Genomic DNA, 19,118 nt, shown 5'->3' on the forward strand with positions numbered 1-19,118 from the left:
TTTACCTTTTTCCATGTTTCCTCCTCAAACAATTCTTGCTGAGAGTGACAGAACATAATCAGCTCCTGTCATTCCCAAGGGGACTTGCTCCATTGTAATTCCAAGTGTAATTCCTAGCTGCTTTAGGCTGCGGGCACCTCTAAGAGGTGGGCTCTGGATCCAATTCAGAGTCATCTTGTGCCCAGACTGAATCAGGCAAATCTGAGTTTGGCAGATCCTCCCCACCCTCATCTCTAGTTAAGCAACAATGTACACATGCAATATTAAAACCAGTTAATCTGTTCCCTAATATCAGAAACATCCCATTACATTCCTCTTGAGAGGTGATATAACCATTACAGATCAGGGAGAGAGAAAAAGCCTTTATTTTCTAAACAAAAAAATTTCCTTCCAGTAGCACCTTAAAGACCAACTAAGTTAGTTCTTGGTATGAGCTTTCGTGTGCATGCACACTTCTTCAGATGTGTGTATCTGAAGAAGTGTGCATGCACACGAAAGCTCATACCAAGAACTAACTTAGTTGGTCTTTAAGGTGCTACTGGAAGGATTTTGTTTTGTTTTGACTATGGCAGACCAATACGGCTACCTATCTGTAACCTTTATTTTCTGTTTGACAAAGATCTCCCTGTGCAGGTGCTGCTTTCAGATGCGTTCTTTGCTCTGCCTGTTTGCTGCATTTCCTCAACTTCCTCAACTGAACTTCTCCTTAGCTCTGCAGTCCTTTCACGGATATCTCGGTCATCTCCATCCTCTTCCTTCCCCCTTTCGCAGCCTTTGCTTGTCTGTGGTTTGCATTCTGGGAATGGACCTCAGCTCGCATCTCTCTGCAAGGTCCTGGAGCTGGTGAAGTTATAGCCCAAGGGGAGTGGCTTGTCCAAAATTTGCTGCTGCTAAATCGCATCCGAGGCCTCCGCCTTCACTTGCTTACAAGCTAGCAGAGGAAACAAGCCACGTGCATTTTCCAGTGGTCTGAACATCGGAAAGCAGCAGCACACTCCACAGAGTGCGGGTGAGTTGTCAACATTTGCCCTCCACACCCATTTTCAGCTCTGATAGATTTGAGTCTTTTCGCATAGTGATGTGTATTTTGATCAAGTGTTTGATGTAGAATTTCCTTTTCCTGCTTCAGGAAGCCATCTGTATAGGCCAGGAAATGTTTTTTTTTTTTTTTTAATGACATGCTAATGCACCTTACAGTGAGGCTGACATGGGAGAAGAACGCCACAGAAAAGAAACAAATTAAAATCATCGTGGTGGGACCAAACTCTCCTTGAGGACTTGGTTGGATGTAAGTGCTTTATCATGGCCAAATCAGGCCATCATATTCTCTGGGTGTCTTTCTACAGCTTAGGCACTGCACTTTCTTTCTTTTTTAAGCAAGTCCCCGGCCCGCTTAGAAAGAAAGTTATGAAACAAAATGTGCAGGTACCCTTTTAAGTCATTTCTGTGAAATGAACAGGCCAGCCTACTCCCCCCTCTGTTTGTAGCAAACAAGTGAAGTCAGAGCTGTGATTGATAAATTAGATGTTTGGTTCTGCTGTTTCGCCATCCCCTTTAATGCACTTTTCCTGCTTCTGTCTTATTTTCTAGGCAGAATTATCGTGTGAAAATACAATCATGGGAAAAACTTCACCATGACTGTATTCTCTCTGATTTTGCATTATGTCATCCTCCCATGGCAGTCATTTTGTGACTGGTGTCCCCCCCCCCCCAAACTCTCTCAAAATTTAAGAAGTGCCCCCTGGTCCAAAATAGTTGGAAACCCCTACTGTACTAATACTGGTCCCTAGTAAATCCATTTTCCTATTTTTGCTTTCGGGGAATATGTTCAGGTTCTCTTTTAAAAGTTGTGTTTGAGTGTCCTGGCATATACCAGAATATTTTAGGTTGCAGCCTTGTTCCCGGTCTGGAGTTAACCCCCTGAGGTTGAATGTGTGCGCATGCATCTTTGATTCACAGAGTTGAAAGGGATTCCAAATGTTATAGGTGGCTATTCAGCTTCTCCTTTAAAATCCCTAACATCTGGAGGCAGTATTTCCCACTCGTGAACATCTTATACCATCAGGAAATTCTTCCTAATGTTTAGCCCAAATACTCTTTCTTGTAGTTTGTTCCATAGAATCATAGAATTGTAGCGTTGGGATGGATCCTCAGGGTCATCTAGTCTAATCCTTGTGATGCAGCAATCCATCTTAAGCATCCCTGACAGATGGCCATCCAATCTCTACTTAGAAACCTCCAATGAAAGAGAGCCTACCACCTTCTGAGGTAATCCATTCCACTGTTGAATGGCTCTTACTATCAGAAAACTCTTCCTGATGTTTAGTCAGAATCTCCTTTCTTGTCATTTGAATCCATGGTTCAGACCTTCCCCTCTGGAGCAGAAGAAAAGAAGTTTGTTCCATCTTCCAGGTGACATCCCTTCAGATAGTTGAAGATGGCAATCATATCATCTCTCAATCTCCTCTTTTCTAGTTGGTTCTTGTCTTATTATTCTTTGGAGCAACAAATTTGCTTCATCATGTTGGCAAGAACCCTTCAGATGTGTGAAGATGGTTCTCATTTTGCCTCTTAATTGCCTCTTCACCAGGTTAAGCATAACCAACTCCTCCAACCTTTCCACAGAGGCCTCCACAAATTCTACTTTCTTTGCATCTCAGGTTTTTGGAGGTCTGGACCACTTCTGGCTTTTGAGGCCCCTAGCCATAATAAATGCAGCCACAGAAAATTGAAGGCACATTAAGGCGAAATAAGGCACACACACACAAAGAAATAAAGGAAAAAGTGAGTCATAATTCTTTTCTTTTTTTTAACAAATGCATTTCAAGTCTTTTTTCTGTGAAATGCAGTAATTAATGAGAAAAGCTCGCTTTCATACAGCGTCACAGTTGAGGTTAAGCATATGACAAAATCTGTATCAGTTAACAAAAAAAGTGTGGGTTTTTTTTACTAGATTGCATCTCTTATTTGCTTAGATTTGCAGTTCTGAGCTGAGAATGTGTGTCACAATTTGATCTACTGTGGATAAAAGCAAGTTCTGGAACTTATCAAATGCCACAATGTCCCTTTTGAGCCCGAGTCCCTGCACCATGCTACTGTTGCCTTCCTCATGTCATGTTTGTGGGCACCTTGATGCTAGAACATAGGCACACCACTGCCCACACAGGGGCACAAAAATTCCATTGTGTAGATTGCTTACCTCCCACCCTCTTAGCATAACTGCATGCCCAGGCACAATATGTGCTTGATTGTTTAAGTATTAGGCTTATAGGCTGCTCTATCCGAAGGCCCCAATTTGGTTTTCACACATTTATAAGCTTTCTTCTTTTGTTTTTTTTATCCTGCCCAAACTGGCTTCAAATGCCTTTTTTCAGATCCCTTGCAATTTGGGTTTCCTCTGAATGGTTTAATTTGACAGACAGTGACTCTTCTAAGATCCTTTTCACCCAGGATCTACAGTTTCCGGCTGGCCTTCTTGGCCAAGCCCAAAAATAAAGTCACCAACATCCAGGTTGCCAAGTCACCCAGCTTTTCCTGAGGGGGAGACCTGAGAGGCTAGGAGTGGGCTATGTTGGGCACCATCCCCGTAAGGTGCACAGGATGCTCTCAGGCAGGAAGTGTCCAGCACTCTGAAGAGGCAACACCAGTAGAGAGGAAGGTTGCCAGTTTAGCCATGTGTGGCTAGGGCTTTCCATATTTGCCATGCAGCTGCCAAACAGCCCCCATCCTTCCTTCCAGCTTCAGAGCTGGAGGCAGGGAAGGGATTTGCCAAGCAGCTGCTTGAATGATCCTGCTCTCTTCTGTGGCTTCAGAGTCAGGAGGCAGGTTGGCCACTTCCCCCTCTTCCTAAGTGACGGCACCATCCTCGCCATGGCAAGCGTATTTGTTGAAGGTCGCTTTTTAACTCCAGCAGCAGCCTTTAAACTTTTCAGATGCGGGGCCCACTGGTAGCCCAAACATGCATTTGCAGACCCAGTTTTTAATTTTTTCGCCATACATTTGAAGGGTGGTATTTCTGCTCCCCCATGAGGTTCCTTAGATCAGTTGTGGGAGCAAAGAACGCTACTGGTTCATGGCTGAGAGCAAATTCAGACATAGCAGGTAGCTCCAGCAGCAGGAGTCAAAGCGGCTTTTTGCTGGGTGCATCAACAAAATGTTATTTGACACATTTTATCCTGTTTTAAATGCAGTCCAGATGAGTCTGGAAAGAGGGTTTCTTCTTCTTTTTGTCTTGCAGCTTCCAAATACACAAATGTGCCCGTAACCTTACTCTACCTCATTTCAGTTTCTTCTTCACATTGTAAACAGCTCCCAGCCATTTGTGGTGTTTGGGGACCTGCGCTACATTTCCGGCAATACAGAGATGGGCACAGGATTTTGCCTTTTTCTCTTTGCATGTGCAGCTTTTATGGACCAGATACCAGGTAGGAAAGATGTCTTAATTAGGGGCGAGGAGGTGGGCAATCCTGATTTCCTAAGAGGGAGTTGTGCGCCAGGGAGACCCAGGGGTGCCACACTTCATTTTCTCCATATGGCATAGCCATCAAATTAACATCCTTCTGTATTTTCCTCGTGGTTCTCCCATGAGGAAAGGTTATAGCTTTGGGGACTTTTAAGTTCAGAGAAAAGGAGAGTAAGAGGCAACATGATAGGAGTGTATAAGATGATGCATAGAGAAAGGGGAGAGTGGGAAATTTTTCCTCCCTCTCTCATCACGCTTCCACCTGTGGACATCCAATGAAGCTGATTGTTGAAAGAGTCAGGACACAGAAAAGGAAGTCCTTCACATAGTGCACCGTTAAACAGGATGCAGGGATGGCCACAAATTTGGCTGGCTTTAAAAGAGGATGAGACAAATTAATGGAGAAGCCTATCAATGGCTACTAGCCATGATGGCTATGCTCTGCCTCTGAATAGCAGTTTCTGGAAACCACAGGGGGAGAGAGGGCTTCTGTGCTTGACTCCTGCTTACTGGTTTTCCACAGGCATCTGGTTGGCCACTGTGAGAACAGGATGCTGGACTAAGTGGGGCATTGGCCTGATCCAGCAGGTTCTTTTTATGTCCTTAGGGAATCCTAAATTTTCCAAGGTCCACATTTATGTGTCCCTTCTCCCTGTGCATGGTGCAGGACTCATTTGTGTTGTTGCTGGAGGTGATGTGGAGGTGATGTTCATGGTGGTAGTACGTGCTGTTTCCTCTACACTGACGGCCTGTCTTTCCCTCACTGTTGCTAAGGGGCAGCACCCAGCAGGAAAACAACCAGGCTACCTTTGGATCTTGGCGCGAAGAGTGATGTGGAGAAAGCCATGAGAATATTTGAGAGGCACCAGAAAGAAGGATGTGTCTCTGAAAGGAAGGAGCTGAGGAGGTAAGTTCCAATCTCAGATACAGATGTTTCTTTCCCTCAGCAAATGCTGTACCTGAACATTAGATTTCGCAGTGGGAAAGTCCTAACTCCACCCAGACACAGTTCAGGCCCCATCTGCATGATACATTAAAAGCAGTATTGTACCACAGTCATTACTCCCCCCCCAGAAAATCCTGGGTATTGTAGTTTGTTAAGAATGCTGAGAATGTTAAAGATAAAGGGACCCCTGACCATTAGGTCCAGTCGTGGCCTACTCAGGGGTTGCGGCACTCATCTCGCTTTATTGGCCGAGGGAGCCGGCGTACAGCTTCCGGGTCATGTGGCCAGCATGACTAAGCTACTTCTGAAAAACCAGAGCAGTGCACGGAAATGCCATTTACCTTCCCGCTGGAGCGGTACCTTTTTATCTACTTGCACTTTGACGTGCTTTCGAACTGCTAGGTTGGCAGGAGCAGGGACCGATGAATGGGAGCTCACCCCGTTGCGGGGATTCGAACCGCCAACCTTCTGATCAGCAAGTCCTAGGCTCTGTGGTTTAACCCACAGCGCCACCTGCGTCCCATATTAGGCCATCTCTATTCCTCTCAGACAGCTACAATTTCCAAAGTGCCCTGAGAAGAAATGGGGTTGGGGGTTAAACAACTCGGAGGAGGAGGGAAAACATGACCAGCACCTTAAACTCTTTTGAGGAAAGGTGTGAGAGGAATTTAATGAGATAAGTATGTAAATAATCCTCCCAATCTGTGCCAGCATCCATTGAGGCCCTTGGCAGCTCTGTGTTTCCAAGTGCAACCCTTAAGCATTTACACACTTTCTCTCAACAATTCTCCACTTTCAGAGCCAAAGAAAATTTGGAGAAGACCCTGCTGCAAACCAGTCTGCTGACAGAGAATCTCACTGTTGTGCATGACAATATTCAAACATTAATATTCAGGATAAATCTTAGTGATTTCAGAGGACTGAATATCAGCAGCGACAGCTTAATGGTTAGTATTTTCCCGCTATCTTCACACCCTGCTGCTGATTCTTGCTACCTAGAATGAATACCCAGCAGAGACACATAGAGTGGTAGACATGCTTTGAAAATGCACCAAGTTTTGAACCCACTAACCCACCTGTAGCGCAAAGACACAGTTTTTCCTCAATCCAGACTCAAGCATGCTCACCCTCAGTGTGCAATCCTGCTTCCCACAGTGCTAGGTGTGGTTCTGTGATACATGCTTGAAAATCCTCCCCTTGGTTAGGTTGTCCCTGTCTTTCCCTCCCTGCACATCCCCCAGGCGGAGAAGGAAGAAGGAAGTGGCGACTGCGATCTTGGTATATGTCTACAATGTCTCTGGGCAGGTGTGGATGGGCTCCCATTGCTGGAACCACCTATATTTGTGTTCAAATGACTGATTTTAAGGAAAGAGGTGGTGTCAGGACTAGCCCAGGACATTTTGCTGCTAGAGGCAAAAGCCCCTGCACAGTCCCCCACCTCCTGCTCCTTGCTACCGCTGCTGGGTGCTCAACACTGCTGCTCAGTGCGTACCACTTCCTGCTCCTCGACTCTGGCAGCACGCTCATGGACAGCAGTGGCCTCCTCCTCTACTCACTCCCAGTGGTGTAGCATGGGTTGCTAGCCCCCAAGGCTGTGCAGAGGTGGGGACAGTGGGTGGGAGAAAAATGTGGGATGTAAATGCAATTTTTTAAAAAATGCATTGGAAGGTGGTGGACTCTCCTTCCTTGGAGGGAAATGGACAGAGTACTCATGTGCATTCAACTGCCTAACGGCGTCCGCATGACCTAAGAGATCACAGCCACATAGATAAGAAAAGAAGAGACATTCCATTGTCTGGAAAGGTCACTTCCTGGTTTGCATGGAGAAGTCGTTTTCAACAGAGCCTAGTGATGGAAGCGCACAGCTGTATTGAGGCAGCTCCTGGGGGTTGACATTTTGCACCCCTTAACAATTTTGTGCCTGGAGCAACCACTCCTGTGCCCTCCTTGCTACACCACCGCTCCTTCCTTCCTTCCTTCCTTCCTTCCTTCCTTCCTTCCTTCCTTCAAACTCTACATTTCTATGATTCTGCTCTATTAATATTCTCCTACATTATTTTCCATTGTCCTGGCTGGCTTCCTTTCTGCATGGCTCTTGGTATGCCAGGAATGCGAATATGTTCACAAAACCATGCAGAGAAGAACTTCAGTGAAAGGTCAAAGGTGGCCCTATTTGCTTTCAGTTAGATGCCATTCCCAACCGTGGAGAACATTGTGTGGCTTTGACAGCCTCCAAACAGATTGCTTTTAAGAATATTTGAGCAAGTGATTTGCTCTGGGCTTTTCTTCAAATGCTCCTTTTGGAAGTGAAATGAGAACCCGGTGATGTGTTCCTATTATTTCACAGCGTCCCTTCACGTACGTTCCTTGCTCATTGGATGATGACCCTCCAGTATGACTGCTTTGTCACTTTTTCATTAACCTGGCCCCCAGAATGCAGTCCTGGGTAGTTGTGTCCTGCAGATCAGGTTCAAGAATGTGGACAAGTAGCCTCAGTTTGCAATTAGTTAATGTAAAGGGGCCTCATTACATGATCCTCACAGCAACATGAAAAACAGTTGGCTGCTTTTTAAATTTTATTTTATCCATAGATATACCTAGGGACGCTGGTGGCGCTGTGGGTAAAAGCCTCAGCGCCTAGGGCTTGCCGATCGAAAGGTCGGCAGTTCGAATCCCCGCAGCGGGGTGCGCTCCCGTTGCTCGGTCCCAGCGCCTGCCAACCTAGCAGTTCGAAAGCACCTCCGGGTGCAAGTAGATAAATAGGGATCGCTTACCAGCGGGAAGGTAAACGGCGTTTCCATGTGCGGCTCTGGCTCGCCAGAGCAGCGATGTCACGCTGGCCACGTGACCCGGAAGTGTCTCCGGACAGCGCTGGCCCCTGGCCTCTTAAGTGAGATGGGCGCACAACCCCAGAGTCTGTCAAGACTGGCCCGTACGGGCAGGGGTACCTTTACCTTTACCTTATACCTTGGGAGGTAGTGGACTCTCCTTCATTGGAAGTTTTTAAACAGAGGTTGGATGGCCACATGTCAGGAATTCTTTAGCTGTGATTCCTGCATTGCAGGGGGTTAGATGACCCTAGATGACCCTCAGGGCGCCTTCCAACTCTGCAATTTTATGATTCTATCAGTTGTGATGGGTTTCTACCAGTTATTGAGCAATTATTTGCCCAGGCATTCCTTGGTCTTCTGTGCTAGTTCTAACAAGCCCCAGCTCCTGTAGTTACAAATTTCTGTTTTCATTATTCTTACTATTTATTGCAAACTGTTTTGACATCATTTTTTTTAAATGGAGGGTGGCATATAAATGCTTTTGAATGAAAAACAACGCCTTCCAATGTGTACATGTCTGTTTCGCTCTGAGCAGCGCAAGACCTCGGCGAAGAACCAAACCCGACACGCCATGCGTTTCCCCGCTGAGCTAGCAAAGAGAGCCCAGGGCACAGCTGCAAAGGAGATGCGGCTCACCTGTATTTACCTGAAAACCTCTTGCTTCTTCCAGGTAGGCACTCCCTGGAACTTGAGGTTTGGTTAATGGGGTGACGGAGGTGGAGACTGGGCCCAGACAGTGGCCACGTACACTCCGGAAAGGGTCATGCGAAAGCCAGCCTAATTTGTGCTACACTGGGGACACCCACACTTATTGTTTGCCCTGCTCTTTCCAGGCACATGTTTGTGCTTAAAAACTCTGTGTCTGAGCAGGGTTTTCTTGTTTTTTGTTTTGCCCCCAGCTTTCCCCTCAAAAACCCGCTTCTTAAAGCTCGTGAGAGCTGATTGAGCTTTAAAGAGTGGATTTTCATGGGGGAAACTCTGGGGCAATAAAACTGCTGAAACATGGAACTTTTCAGCTCAGACGGTGCCTACAAAGAGTGGAGGAAAGGTAAGCCAATTCATGTGACTCTTTCTGGCTCATTTTAATGACTCTCTTATCTTACATATCCTTGCCTCTGACCTCTCCTTGTCTACCCTCGGCATTTGAAGATCACCTGCTCTGTCACTGTATTCTCTGGCGCCCTACAAATCCTATCAGCACCCGTGAACACAGCTGCCGTCCTGAGTGTGTTGGGGAGGGCTTCATCCGTTCTCCCTTGCTGGCTCTTACACAATGTCAACTCTCTCTCTCTTTTTAATCCTTTACATCTCTTCTCAAAAGCCCCCTTCCCACAGAAACTTGTGTGCAACTACTGTCGCCATGCCTTGCTGTGACTAAGGTGGCGTATTCATTGTACCTTCACAGCATATTCAAAGCACATTCTCTTCCCTCAGAGAATTCTGAGCACTGTAGTTAACCCTTCTAACAAACTGCAGTGCCCAGAATTCTCTGAGGGAAAAGAATGTGCTTTAAAGGTTTACAGACAGTGACTGTTTTATGCACCTCCAATTGACACCCAACCACCAATATGTGGGTCCTTTTGGACCTGGAAGAGGGCAGAATGGGTGGCCTCATGAGCGTATGTACAAAGCCTAGGTTTACTTGAATACCATGGCAGCCATCACAAATGAGCCCCCCTGTTCACCACTACATTGATTTCCTCACACTTCCTTTGTTGTCTCCCTGACACAGATTCCCAGCGGCTTCCCTCCCTTTTCATCTTTTCCATCTGTAAAGGACAGGGGTGGGGAAAGCCAGGTCTGTTGGCAGCAACCACCTTGAGGTGCCTGGAGTAACTTAAAGCAGTTGTTCCCAATGGAGTGGACTGCTCTGCTGCTGCTGCTGCTGATCAGCTCTACTGGCTGAACAGGGGGGGAATTGTGAGGAGGGTTGCTTAAAGACTCCCTCCCCAGTGATCCCATGCCAAGTCTTTTTTGCTTTTTATCTTGTAGGACAGAAAGAACCACTCCTTGCTGAATGATGACATCTTAGGGGCCACCTTTGGGAATATCAGTGTTACTCAACTCAGTCAACCAGTGGAGATCAGGTTTTGGCACAACCGCACACTGGTGAGTTGTACTGCAGCCACAGTGGTTACCCAATAAGGGTTTGTTCTGTGCCAGACTAGTCAGCATGGTGTCCTCCAAGTTTTGGAATCACAGTCCAGCTGGCGCTATGCTGTGTTTATTGTATGTGTATGTTTTTAATAAAACACACATGGTGTTTTTAATTCTATTAATGTTTATTTGTTTTTAATGATAAAAGGGGTGGGATATTTTTTTGCTATTCTTATTTATCTGTGAGCTGCCTTGAATCCCTGTCAGGAGAAAAGGTGGGTTATAAATAAATTAACAACAACAACAACAACAACTCCCTGCATTTGTCAGACTCCGCCTCCCATCAGTCCCAATAGCCAATCGGCAGGTATGATGAGAATTTTAGGCCAACAGTGCATGGGAGACACTCTATTAGCTGCCCCTGCCTTCCTCTTACAGGTTCCTGAGAGAATGAAGCAAAGCTTTTCTGCAAAAAGCAGTTGGGAGGGCAGTGAGGCTGCAGCTCCAACACTGCAGCACAGCAGAGGGGAACCTTCAGCCAGGCTTCCCCACTTGGCCTGTGAGGCTGTTTTGACCCCGCCATGCCCACTTACCCTGTACCTGACATCAAATGTGGGGCAGCTAAAGATGTGACTGGCCTAAAAGGGAGATTTGAAGGCACCAACAACTGGGGGGGGGGGGGGCTGCAAAGTCCTGTGCACAGCATAACATGCCTGACCCTCAAAGCTACATTGTTCCACCATACAAGACAGGCTAATTCAGGGAGATGTAGCTATATTCTGCGCCCACAGTCAGAGGCAGCTGACTCTGGATTCCAGAGGCTGGAAACTGCTCTTGTTCTCAGGTCCTGCTTGTGGACTTCTTCTAGGCACCTGGTTCATCACTATAAGAACAGGGTGCTGGACTAGATGGGCTACTGGCCTGATCCAGCAGGCTCCTTATGTTCCAGTGTTCATTTACCTGGATGATCAAGCCATGATCTCCAGTTGCGCTTCACCATTAGTGTTGTATTTCTGTAAATCCTCTAGTCCTTATATTTTTTGAGGAGGGGCAGAGGAAGCCCTACTGCAGAGGGAGGCACATGCTTCTGGTTTCTCCCTTTTTACATTCCAATGCAGGACACGAGGGACACAGGAGGAAACTTAAGTCGGTTGCTGTGCAAAGCACAGGCCATGGTTGTGCATCCCTATATTTTAGCTGTGAAGTGGGGGCAATTATCATCATCATCATCATCATCATCATCATCATCATCATCAGAGAAGGGCAGGGATTGTGTTGCTGGGCATCACCGTCTGCCTGACAAGCACTCTTCTGTTGCACTGAAGGAATTCTGCCTTAGAGGTAGGAAAGCATTTTCATCAACTTGTCTCTGTTTCATTCTAGGCCAATGCCAGTGTGGCCTGTGTTTTTTGGCTGGAAGGAACAGGTAAGGCCAGAATTTGCCTCTTATTCATCCTCTTCCCTCCCTATTTCCATGCCAGTGGTTTACAAACTAACAAAAGCAGCATATAAGCAAGGGAAAGGAACAAATGCAAGTATTTTTTTTAAATAAGCTGTGATACTGTTGCTGTGAGAATCCTGAATGTAACAGTTCACAGGACTAGAGGCATCAGCCTTAATTAGGACCAAATTAGAGGAGACTCCGTTCACACAATTAGCCAATGTGTGAATGGGTTTTTTTTTAAAAAACAACAACATGGGGAGATGAAGGTGGGGCACTTTAATCCTTTGCCCCTTGCACTGACCCTGATTTGGATTGAAGCCCCCCCCCCCCAATTGTTTTGGAAGGAAACCTCTCATTTGTGCCAACGGAAACGCCCTCTTTCCCCAATGCAAATAGCAGGCATGGGGTGCCTGACCTCTGAATTAGGACCACAGTAGGGGACAAAGCCCTCCTCTCCTTTCTGCTAGGGTCCTTCTATGGATCCTACACACATGTGCCCCTCCTTCGCTGCCTGCTTTCAAAAAAAGTATGCATGCAATTGCTTGTGGCCCCTTGTCTAGTTTGGCCCTTGTTCCTGCTGCTTTCTGAGTGTGGTTGGGTATCTCCCCTTTGGCAGAAGAGGGCAGCATGGGGAACTGGAGCCAGGAAGGCTGCACAACTAACATCAGCTGGGAGGGCATGGTTCTGTGCCAGTGCAACCACCTCACCTACTTTGCTGTCCTTGTGGTAAGTGTGGGGCTCCCTTGTGGCCCAGGTCCTCTCTCAGGGTCCACATCCTCTCTCTGGGCTGCAACACTTCAGGCAGCTGATGTGGGGTTGGTGGGGGAGCAGAGACAGGCTCCTAGGACTGAACTTTCCTCCATGAAAAAATGTCTCTTGCACCTAGAAAACTAGCCTGTTGGGGAGGATACATATCCATTTCATCTGAATTCCTTCTGTTTTCGTCTTTGCATTCTCATCCTTCTCTGCTCATTTAGCAAATCTCCCCAACCACTCTGGATGAATCTCTGCTGGCTCCTCTGACCTATATCACCAACATAGGCTGCAGTATCTCTGCTTTTGCATGCCTGCTCACTATCTTTTTCTACATTTTATCCCGGTAAGTACAGTGCTCCTTCAGTCAATACCTAAGAAATCTGCTTCCTGCATTAAAGGCAGGCAATATTTTTTAAAAAATAAGATCTGATAGTGGTTTAGGAGTGCATTTTGGTTCCTGTGGTATAAACGCTTCTGTCAAATATGTAGTGCAGGTTTTTGAAACATTGCAAATACCTGCAGCACCTGTCTGACCTGACGCAAGAGGGGATGACTATGCAGAGCATGAGTAATGGTCGCTCCTTCAAGCCTCTGAAAAACTATTGCCTGCTTCCAGCCCCAGACTATGAAGAATAAAATGATAGTTGTTTGGGGTTCTTCCAAGCCGGTTTTGGTAGTGTGGGATTTCCTAGCTGTTTTGAAAACTTCGGCATCTCTTCATTAAATGATTCTGTAAGCAAATTTATGGAAACGTGATTTCTCTTTGAAAATATTCTCCCAGCCTCTGCTGGCCACTAGGGGTAGCTGTTGCTCCATTGAAAGCATTTGCATAACATTGTACAGTACACACAATTTGTGGTTGGCACCGGTCTGTCTCCAGAGTCAGTGGAGTGCGCCTCTGGGGGTGAAGTCAAACTGCTGAGTTAGCAGCACTGAAGTGTTCTCCCTGGGGCACAAGCCTAGGCAATGTGTATGGAGGACCTGGGCAGCCCAGATGACAGTTGATGCAGTCCAAAGGAAAGAAGCGCAATACATTTGGCACCAGCGTGGTTGCAGGAGTTGCTGGAAGGAGACATACAAGGCGCCATCCAACTGTCTTAGGGACTCCACTCTAGGTTTGTGTAGATGGTTCCCCTCATATACATGCAAACACTCTCTCTTTAAAGTTTTTGTTTATTACATTTATATCCCACCCTTCCTCCCAAAGGAAGGACACCTTGATCAAGACCTGGTCTGCAGATTCCCCCTTCTGTATTTAACTCACCCCATGAGATCTAGTAACTTGACCTTTTTTAAAAAACTGAAATCCTTACAATTTTAAGACTGCAGTCATATGCACACGTACCCGAGAGTAGGTCTCATTGAACTCAATGGGATTTGCTCCTCAGGAGATACACATCACATTCTGCTGTAAAGGATGCAAAGATCTCATGCCTAAAGCCACTTCCACAGCCTTGAGATCCCATTAAGTACTAGAAAGAGTATACCAGCACAGTGTCTGCCCTGTCCTTTACTGAGTCAGCAAAACTCTCAATTTTAATACCTTTTGCAGGAAAATCCAGCATGATTCCACAACAAAGATCCACATGAACCTTCTGGGAGCCCTCTTCCTTCTCAATGTTTCCTTTCTGGGCAGCAGTTTCCCAGCATCAGCCAGCTCTTCGTGGTTGTGTACAGCCGCAGCCGCTTTCCTCCATTACTCTCTGCTCTGCTGCCTGACCTGGATGGCCATCGAAGGCTTCCACCTCTACCTGCTCGTGATCCGAGTCTACAACTCATACATCATGCGCTACCTCCTTAAACTGTGTTCAGTTGGCTGGGGTGAGGATCAATATGATTTCACCCCGTTATATCTTTTTAATAACCATCTCTGGTATGCTTACAATAGCAAATGAAACATTAAAACAGCAATGTGTGCAGACTTCCCCCATAATATACACCAGGCTTCCTCAACCCTCCAGATGTTTTGAGACTACAATTCACACCATCCCTAACCACTGGTCCTGCTAGCTAGGGATCATGGGAGTTGTAGGACAAAAACATCTGGAGGGCTGAGGTTGAGGAAGCCTGATATACACACTTGTATTTGCCTACTTTGGTTGGAGAACTGGATCACAAAATTCAAAGAAGTGCAAATTTCAAAGTCTTGCTGTGTTTCAGCTTGTGCATTGCTTCAGGAAGTGTGAATTAGGTAGGTTTACAGAAAAATGAGAACCTATGAATTTCTCCCTGTGCTTCCCTGAAGGTAAAATGTGGGCATGACCTTCTGCTTTGCATTCGACTGAAGTGTCTAGGCCTGCACTAGGCAGCCCCTTTCTTGTTTAAGGTGGCAGCTTGAGGATGGAAATCTATGCCACACCTACAAGGAAGATTCAGCATTTTACCTTAGAATACACTTTTTGAATGCCTTTTATCCTAAAACACACTTAAAAAGAGAGAAAACAACAACCACATTTTAACCTCAAGTATGGATTTTGGTGTATTGTTTGAGCCAAGAACTGCCTAATAAAATTCAGAGAAGTGTGAAAACTGAGGGATAACTGTGTATTAGTCTGGAAAGTGTGGATCAGGTTGGCTGAGTTAACTCCGTCATTCTTGGTTTATCCAGAGATACTCTGGCATATAACTCCTCCATCCTGACTTAGCTGGCACCCAGCTGGCTGAGCTGAGCCTAGCAGATCTTAAGCCGGAACAATTTCCAACCCTGCTACAACGTACAATGTTGCCAGATTCTCCACAGCAGTGTTCAAAATTCGTCAGATGATGACCTGAGCCACAGACTAGATTTAGTGAACACTCACATCAAAGTGCTCTCTAAATTGATAGCTGTAGTGTTTTATATACTAAACTTTCATGTTCTTCTACATCTGTTTAATGCTCCTAACCCTTCTTTTAGATTCTTTTAGTTTCTTTTAGATTCTTATCGTCTTTTACATATACCTTCTGTTTTAATACTTTTTAGCTTTCCATAATAATAATAATAATAATTTATTATTTATACCCCGCCCATCCGACTGAGCCTCCCCAGCCACTCTGGGCGGCTTCCAATTGAGTGTTAAAAGCAATACAGCATTAAATATTAAAAACGTCCCTAAACAGGGCTGCCTTCAAATGTCTTTTAAAGAGAAGATAGCTGCTTCTTTCCTTCACATCTGAAGGGAGGGCGTTCCACAGGGCAGGCACCACTACTGAGAAGGTCCTCTGCCTGGTTCCCTGTAACCTCACTTCTCGCAGTGAGGGAACTGCCAGAAGGCCCTCAGCGCTGGATCTCAGTTTTACAGATTTGACATTTGACAGATTCTAAATGACTGTATCCCACCCTACTTATGCAGGTCTATGGCCATAATAAATATTTGATTGACTGAGCCGGCATAAGCGTTCTGTGGGTGTAGCAGGGGCCTGACCAGGGAGGTGGGAGACTTAGGCTGGATCCTAAGCCCATTCATCTTGGCCACATGACCTGGCAACCCCATGTAAGTTAAACCAGCAGAAAGGGTGGTGTAACCCAAACACTATTTTCAAGGCTTGTTTCCTCCACCCAGCATTAGCCCTGCTGCTGAGCAGAGTTTGGATCTGGTGTAACCAGTGGCGTAGCGTGGGTTGTCAGCACCCGGGGCAAGGCAAGTAATTTGCGCCCCCTAACCCGTGGATTTGCACACCCTAACCCTAACCCCCAGATGTTGCACCCGGTGTGGCTGGCCCCCCCTGCACCCCCCACGCTACGCCACTGGGTGTAACTTTAGGCTGATTTAACTTACATTGGCCTTGGGCATCTTTTGTGGCTTAAGACATTGAAATGACATTATTTATTCCAGATGTAGGCTGTGTGGCAGGCGATCTGGATAGGTTTGAGCTCTGTAGAACATGCAATGAGTGTACCTTTTATCTTGTATGTGTGGTTGTGCTTAGGATCGCAATGCTCGTGAATCTTCTTTGTGCCTTTACCACTGTGCATTCTTGGATCCAACAGGCTTCCCTGGCTTAGCAGTGGTGATCATCTTCCTGAGCAACAGCCAAATTTATGGCCGTTATGGTATCCAAACCAGCTCTGCTCACCGCAACAGTACCATGTGAGTTTCGGGGGGGGGGGGGGGGGTGGACCAATATTCTTGGTAGCAAATTATTTCATCATGTGGGTATTGTTGATTTATGTAGTGCCATCAGTGAGTGGGACGCTTTATTTCAGGGGTCAGCAAACCTTTTCTGCAGGGAGCTGGTCCACTGTCCCTCAGACCTTGTGGGGGGGGGCAGACTATATTTTGAAAAAAATATATGAACGAATTCCTATGCCCCACAAATAACCCAGAGATGCATTTTAAATAAAAGCACATATTCTTCTCATGTGAAAACACCAGGCAGGCCCCACAAATAACGCAGAGGTGCATTTTAAATAAAAGGGCACATTCCACTCATGTGAAAACACGCTGATTTCCTGACCGTCCACGGGCTGGATTTAGAAGGCGATTGGGCCGGATCCAGCCCCTGGGCCTTAGTTTGCCTACCCATGCTTTATTTAGTAACATCAGGTTTCTGCCTCACAAAGCTTACAATCTGAGAAGAAGTGATGAGGAGAGGGAAGGGAGAAGCAAAAGTGATGGAAATTATTTTTAGCAGTCTTATCCTACTTGGGGGTTTCCAGATGTTTAGGCTGCTATCAGTCCCAGCCACATATCTAGTGGGGAAATGCAATTATGGGCACTTAGGCTTAGTTACACGTTCAGTGCCTCTGTAGTGTACCTCCCCTGCTGCTCTGCCCCCCCTCCAAAACTCCAGGTTCAGGAGGAGGGCTGGAGCTCATCTGCACTTTAGAGCCTCTCTCAGCACCTACCACAGTTGTGCTGTTGTTGCAATATGTGTCTGAACCCACTTGGGTGCCCAAGCACTTCTGTGTAATCACCCCCCCCAAGAGCTTTGGGGTCTTTTGCTGGAGTTATGACGTCCATCCTTTTATGAATATGTGTCTGCCGTTGACTCTATGTCCACAAGAAGGTCTTACAAACAAAGGAATAAAGAAAGAATGAATGAAAGTGACAGAATACATAAGTGCTGCTTGTGATGGCAAAATTGCAATTTAAGCAGGCAGCAGATTGCACAGCAACATGCACATACCTTGATCTAAAGAGTGGAAAAATCCCTAACCATTTTCAATGTGGGCCTGGCAATTTTGCCAGAGAACCCATACTAATAGTAAGTTAAGTAATAGTGTTTTGTTTTGTTTTGTTTTTTTGTTTGTTTGTTTGTTTGTTTGTGTGTGTAGAGAGAGTGAGCAAGAGAGAGAAGAGGATACCTGTCCTTAAGCATGTGTGTGTTTGCTCCTTGTGTGCGCTGAATAAAGATCCTAATTTGAACTAGGAGAGCCATGATAGCCAGCTAACTACTGAAAATTTGGAGCCTCCCCCCATCTTCCATTCTACAACATTGTTGCGGCATCCCTTATGGTGCCCCTGAGGCTCTGTGCCCAGTTGTGACTGAAACGGCTGCACTCCCCTAAATCTGCTTCTTCTCAGCCCTACCTGGAGATACTGGGGTTTGAACACAGGACCTTCTGCACTGTGGCCTCCTCCTGTGAGGGCTGTGGGAAGCGTTGGGGCTAATCTCCTCTTGTATTCTCTCCCCCTACCCATATGAAAAGAAGAAAGAGAATCTGGAAGTGTCTCATTGAGTTCTCTCCTCCTGCAGGTGCTGGATCACTTCTCCCACAGTGCATTACTTCAACCTGATTTACTGCAGTGGCACCATAGTCTTCAATATGGCTGTCTTGACCTTGGTGGTTTGGAGGCTCAGGCAGCTCCGAGCCAGTCCTCGGCAGCGGAAAGAGCATTCCTGTAAGGACATGGTGACAGTTCTTGGGCTGACATGCCTCCTGGGTGCCACCTGGGCGTCGGTTTTCTTCTCCTTCGGGGTGCTCTCGGTCCCACAGATCTTCCTGTTCACTGTCCTCAACTCACTTCAAGGTTTGTGAGCTCAGCAGGTTGCTGGGAGCCAATGCTTCTCTCCCTTAACGCTTCCCAATTTGCAGCCCCTCCAAACCTACTGAAGCTGCTCTCTTTGCTCACAGGGCTTTTCATCTGCCTCTGGTACTGCACCTTGAGGTCCCATTCGCAGGACAACATCTCAACAACAGGCTCTCGTTTATCTCGTTCATCTCAGTGACTGCAGCATCACATGACTGGCAAAGCCTTGGAACGAAAGGATGCCCAAATTCTGGAAATTTAGTGGGTGTTGCCTTCCAAAAGGGAATCTTCATAGGAGGAGGAAGGAAGGCAAGTATATGCATGTGGTCTAAATCAGGGATTGGGAATCTGTTGCCCTCTAGATGTTGTTGGACTCCAACTCCCATGAGCCTCAGCCAGCATGGCCAATGTCAAGGATGATGGAATGCAAACAGGCATTCCTCCAGGTGGCTTGAGCCCATGACACATCTCCGGTTTAGTGGATGGAGCAGCGGAGGGTCAGATACAAATCCATCCCCATCCACACTGTGAGAGTAAAAGGATGGTCATTGCATACAGCTGTCATAAGACATCCATCTGGAGGCACCCCATCTCTGCTTCATGACCTTTCTCCTCTTCACCCTGCTCT

At 46.4% G+C, this 19,118-nt stretch overlaps 1 protein-coding gene across 5 annotated transcripts; it reads left to right on the plus strand.

The window, feature by feature from the left end:
* Nucleotides 1-610: 610 nt before the first annotated feature.
* Nucleotides 611-18,909, plus strand: ADGRG5 (adhesion G protein-coupled receptor G5). 5 transcript variants are annotated; one of them, XM_083751461.1, is made up of 15 exons: nt 611-1,009; nt 1,198-1,288; nt 2,661-2,784; nt 4,309-4,424; nt 5,237-5,369; nt 6,208-6,355; nt 8,775-8,909; nt 10,232-10,348; nt 11,720-11,762; nt 12,397-12,506; nt 12,758-12,879; nt 14,089-14,357; nt 16,507-16,606; nt 18,216-18,490; nt 18,595-18,909. In XM_083751461.1, the coding sequence occupies exons 4-15, from the start codon at nt 4,364-4,366 to the stop codon at nt 18,687-18,689; spliced, it is 1,608 nt and encodes a 535-aa protein (XP_083607587.1). In that variant the 5' UTR covers nt 611-1,009; nt 1,198-1,288; nt 2,661-2,784; nt 4,309-4,363; the 3' UTR covers nt 18,690-18,909. The 5 variants fall into 5 exon arrangements, with proteins under 5 accessions (XP_083607587.1, XP_083607588.1, XP_083607589.1 ...); XM_083751462.1 differs by lacking the exon at nt 2,661-2,784; XM_083751463.1 differs by lacking the exon at nt 1,198-1,288.
* Nucleotides 18,910-19,118: the final 209 nt, after the last annotated feature.

This window comes from Podarcis gaigeae (genome assembly GCF_964106915.1).
Source record: "Podarcis gaigeae genome assembly, chromosome: 8".
NCBI lineage: Eukaryota > Metazoa > Chordata > Lepidosauria > Squamata > Lacertidae > Podarcis > Podarcis gaigeae.

What these genes read in the sequence shown, in the direction of transcription:
- ADGRG5 (XM_083751461.1), top strand. Translation starts at nt 4,364, where the DNA reads ATGGGCACAGGATTTTGCCTTTTTCTCTTTGCATGTGCAGCTTTTATG. An exon ending in GAAAGGAAGGAGCTGAGGAG is followed by an intron (nt 5,370 to 6,207) that starts GTAAGTTCCAAT and finishes CTCCACTTTCAG; the next exon opens with AGCCAAAGAAAATTTGGAGA. An exon ending in TGTCCTCAACTCACTTCAAG is followed by an intron (nt 18,491 to 18,594) that starts GTTTGTGAGCTC and finishes CTTTGCTCACAG; the next exon opens with GGCTTTTCATCTGCCTCTGG.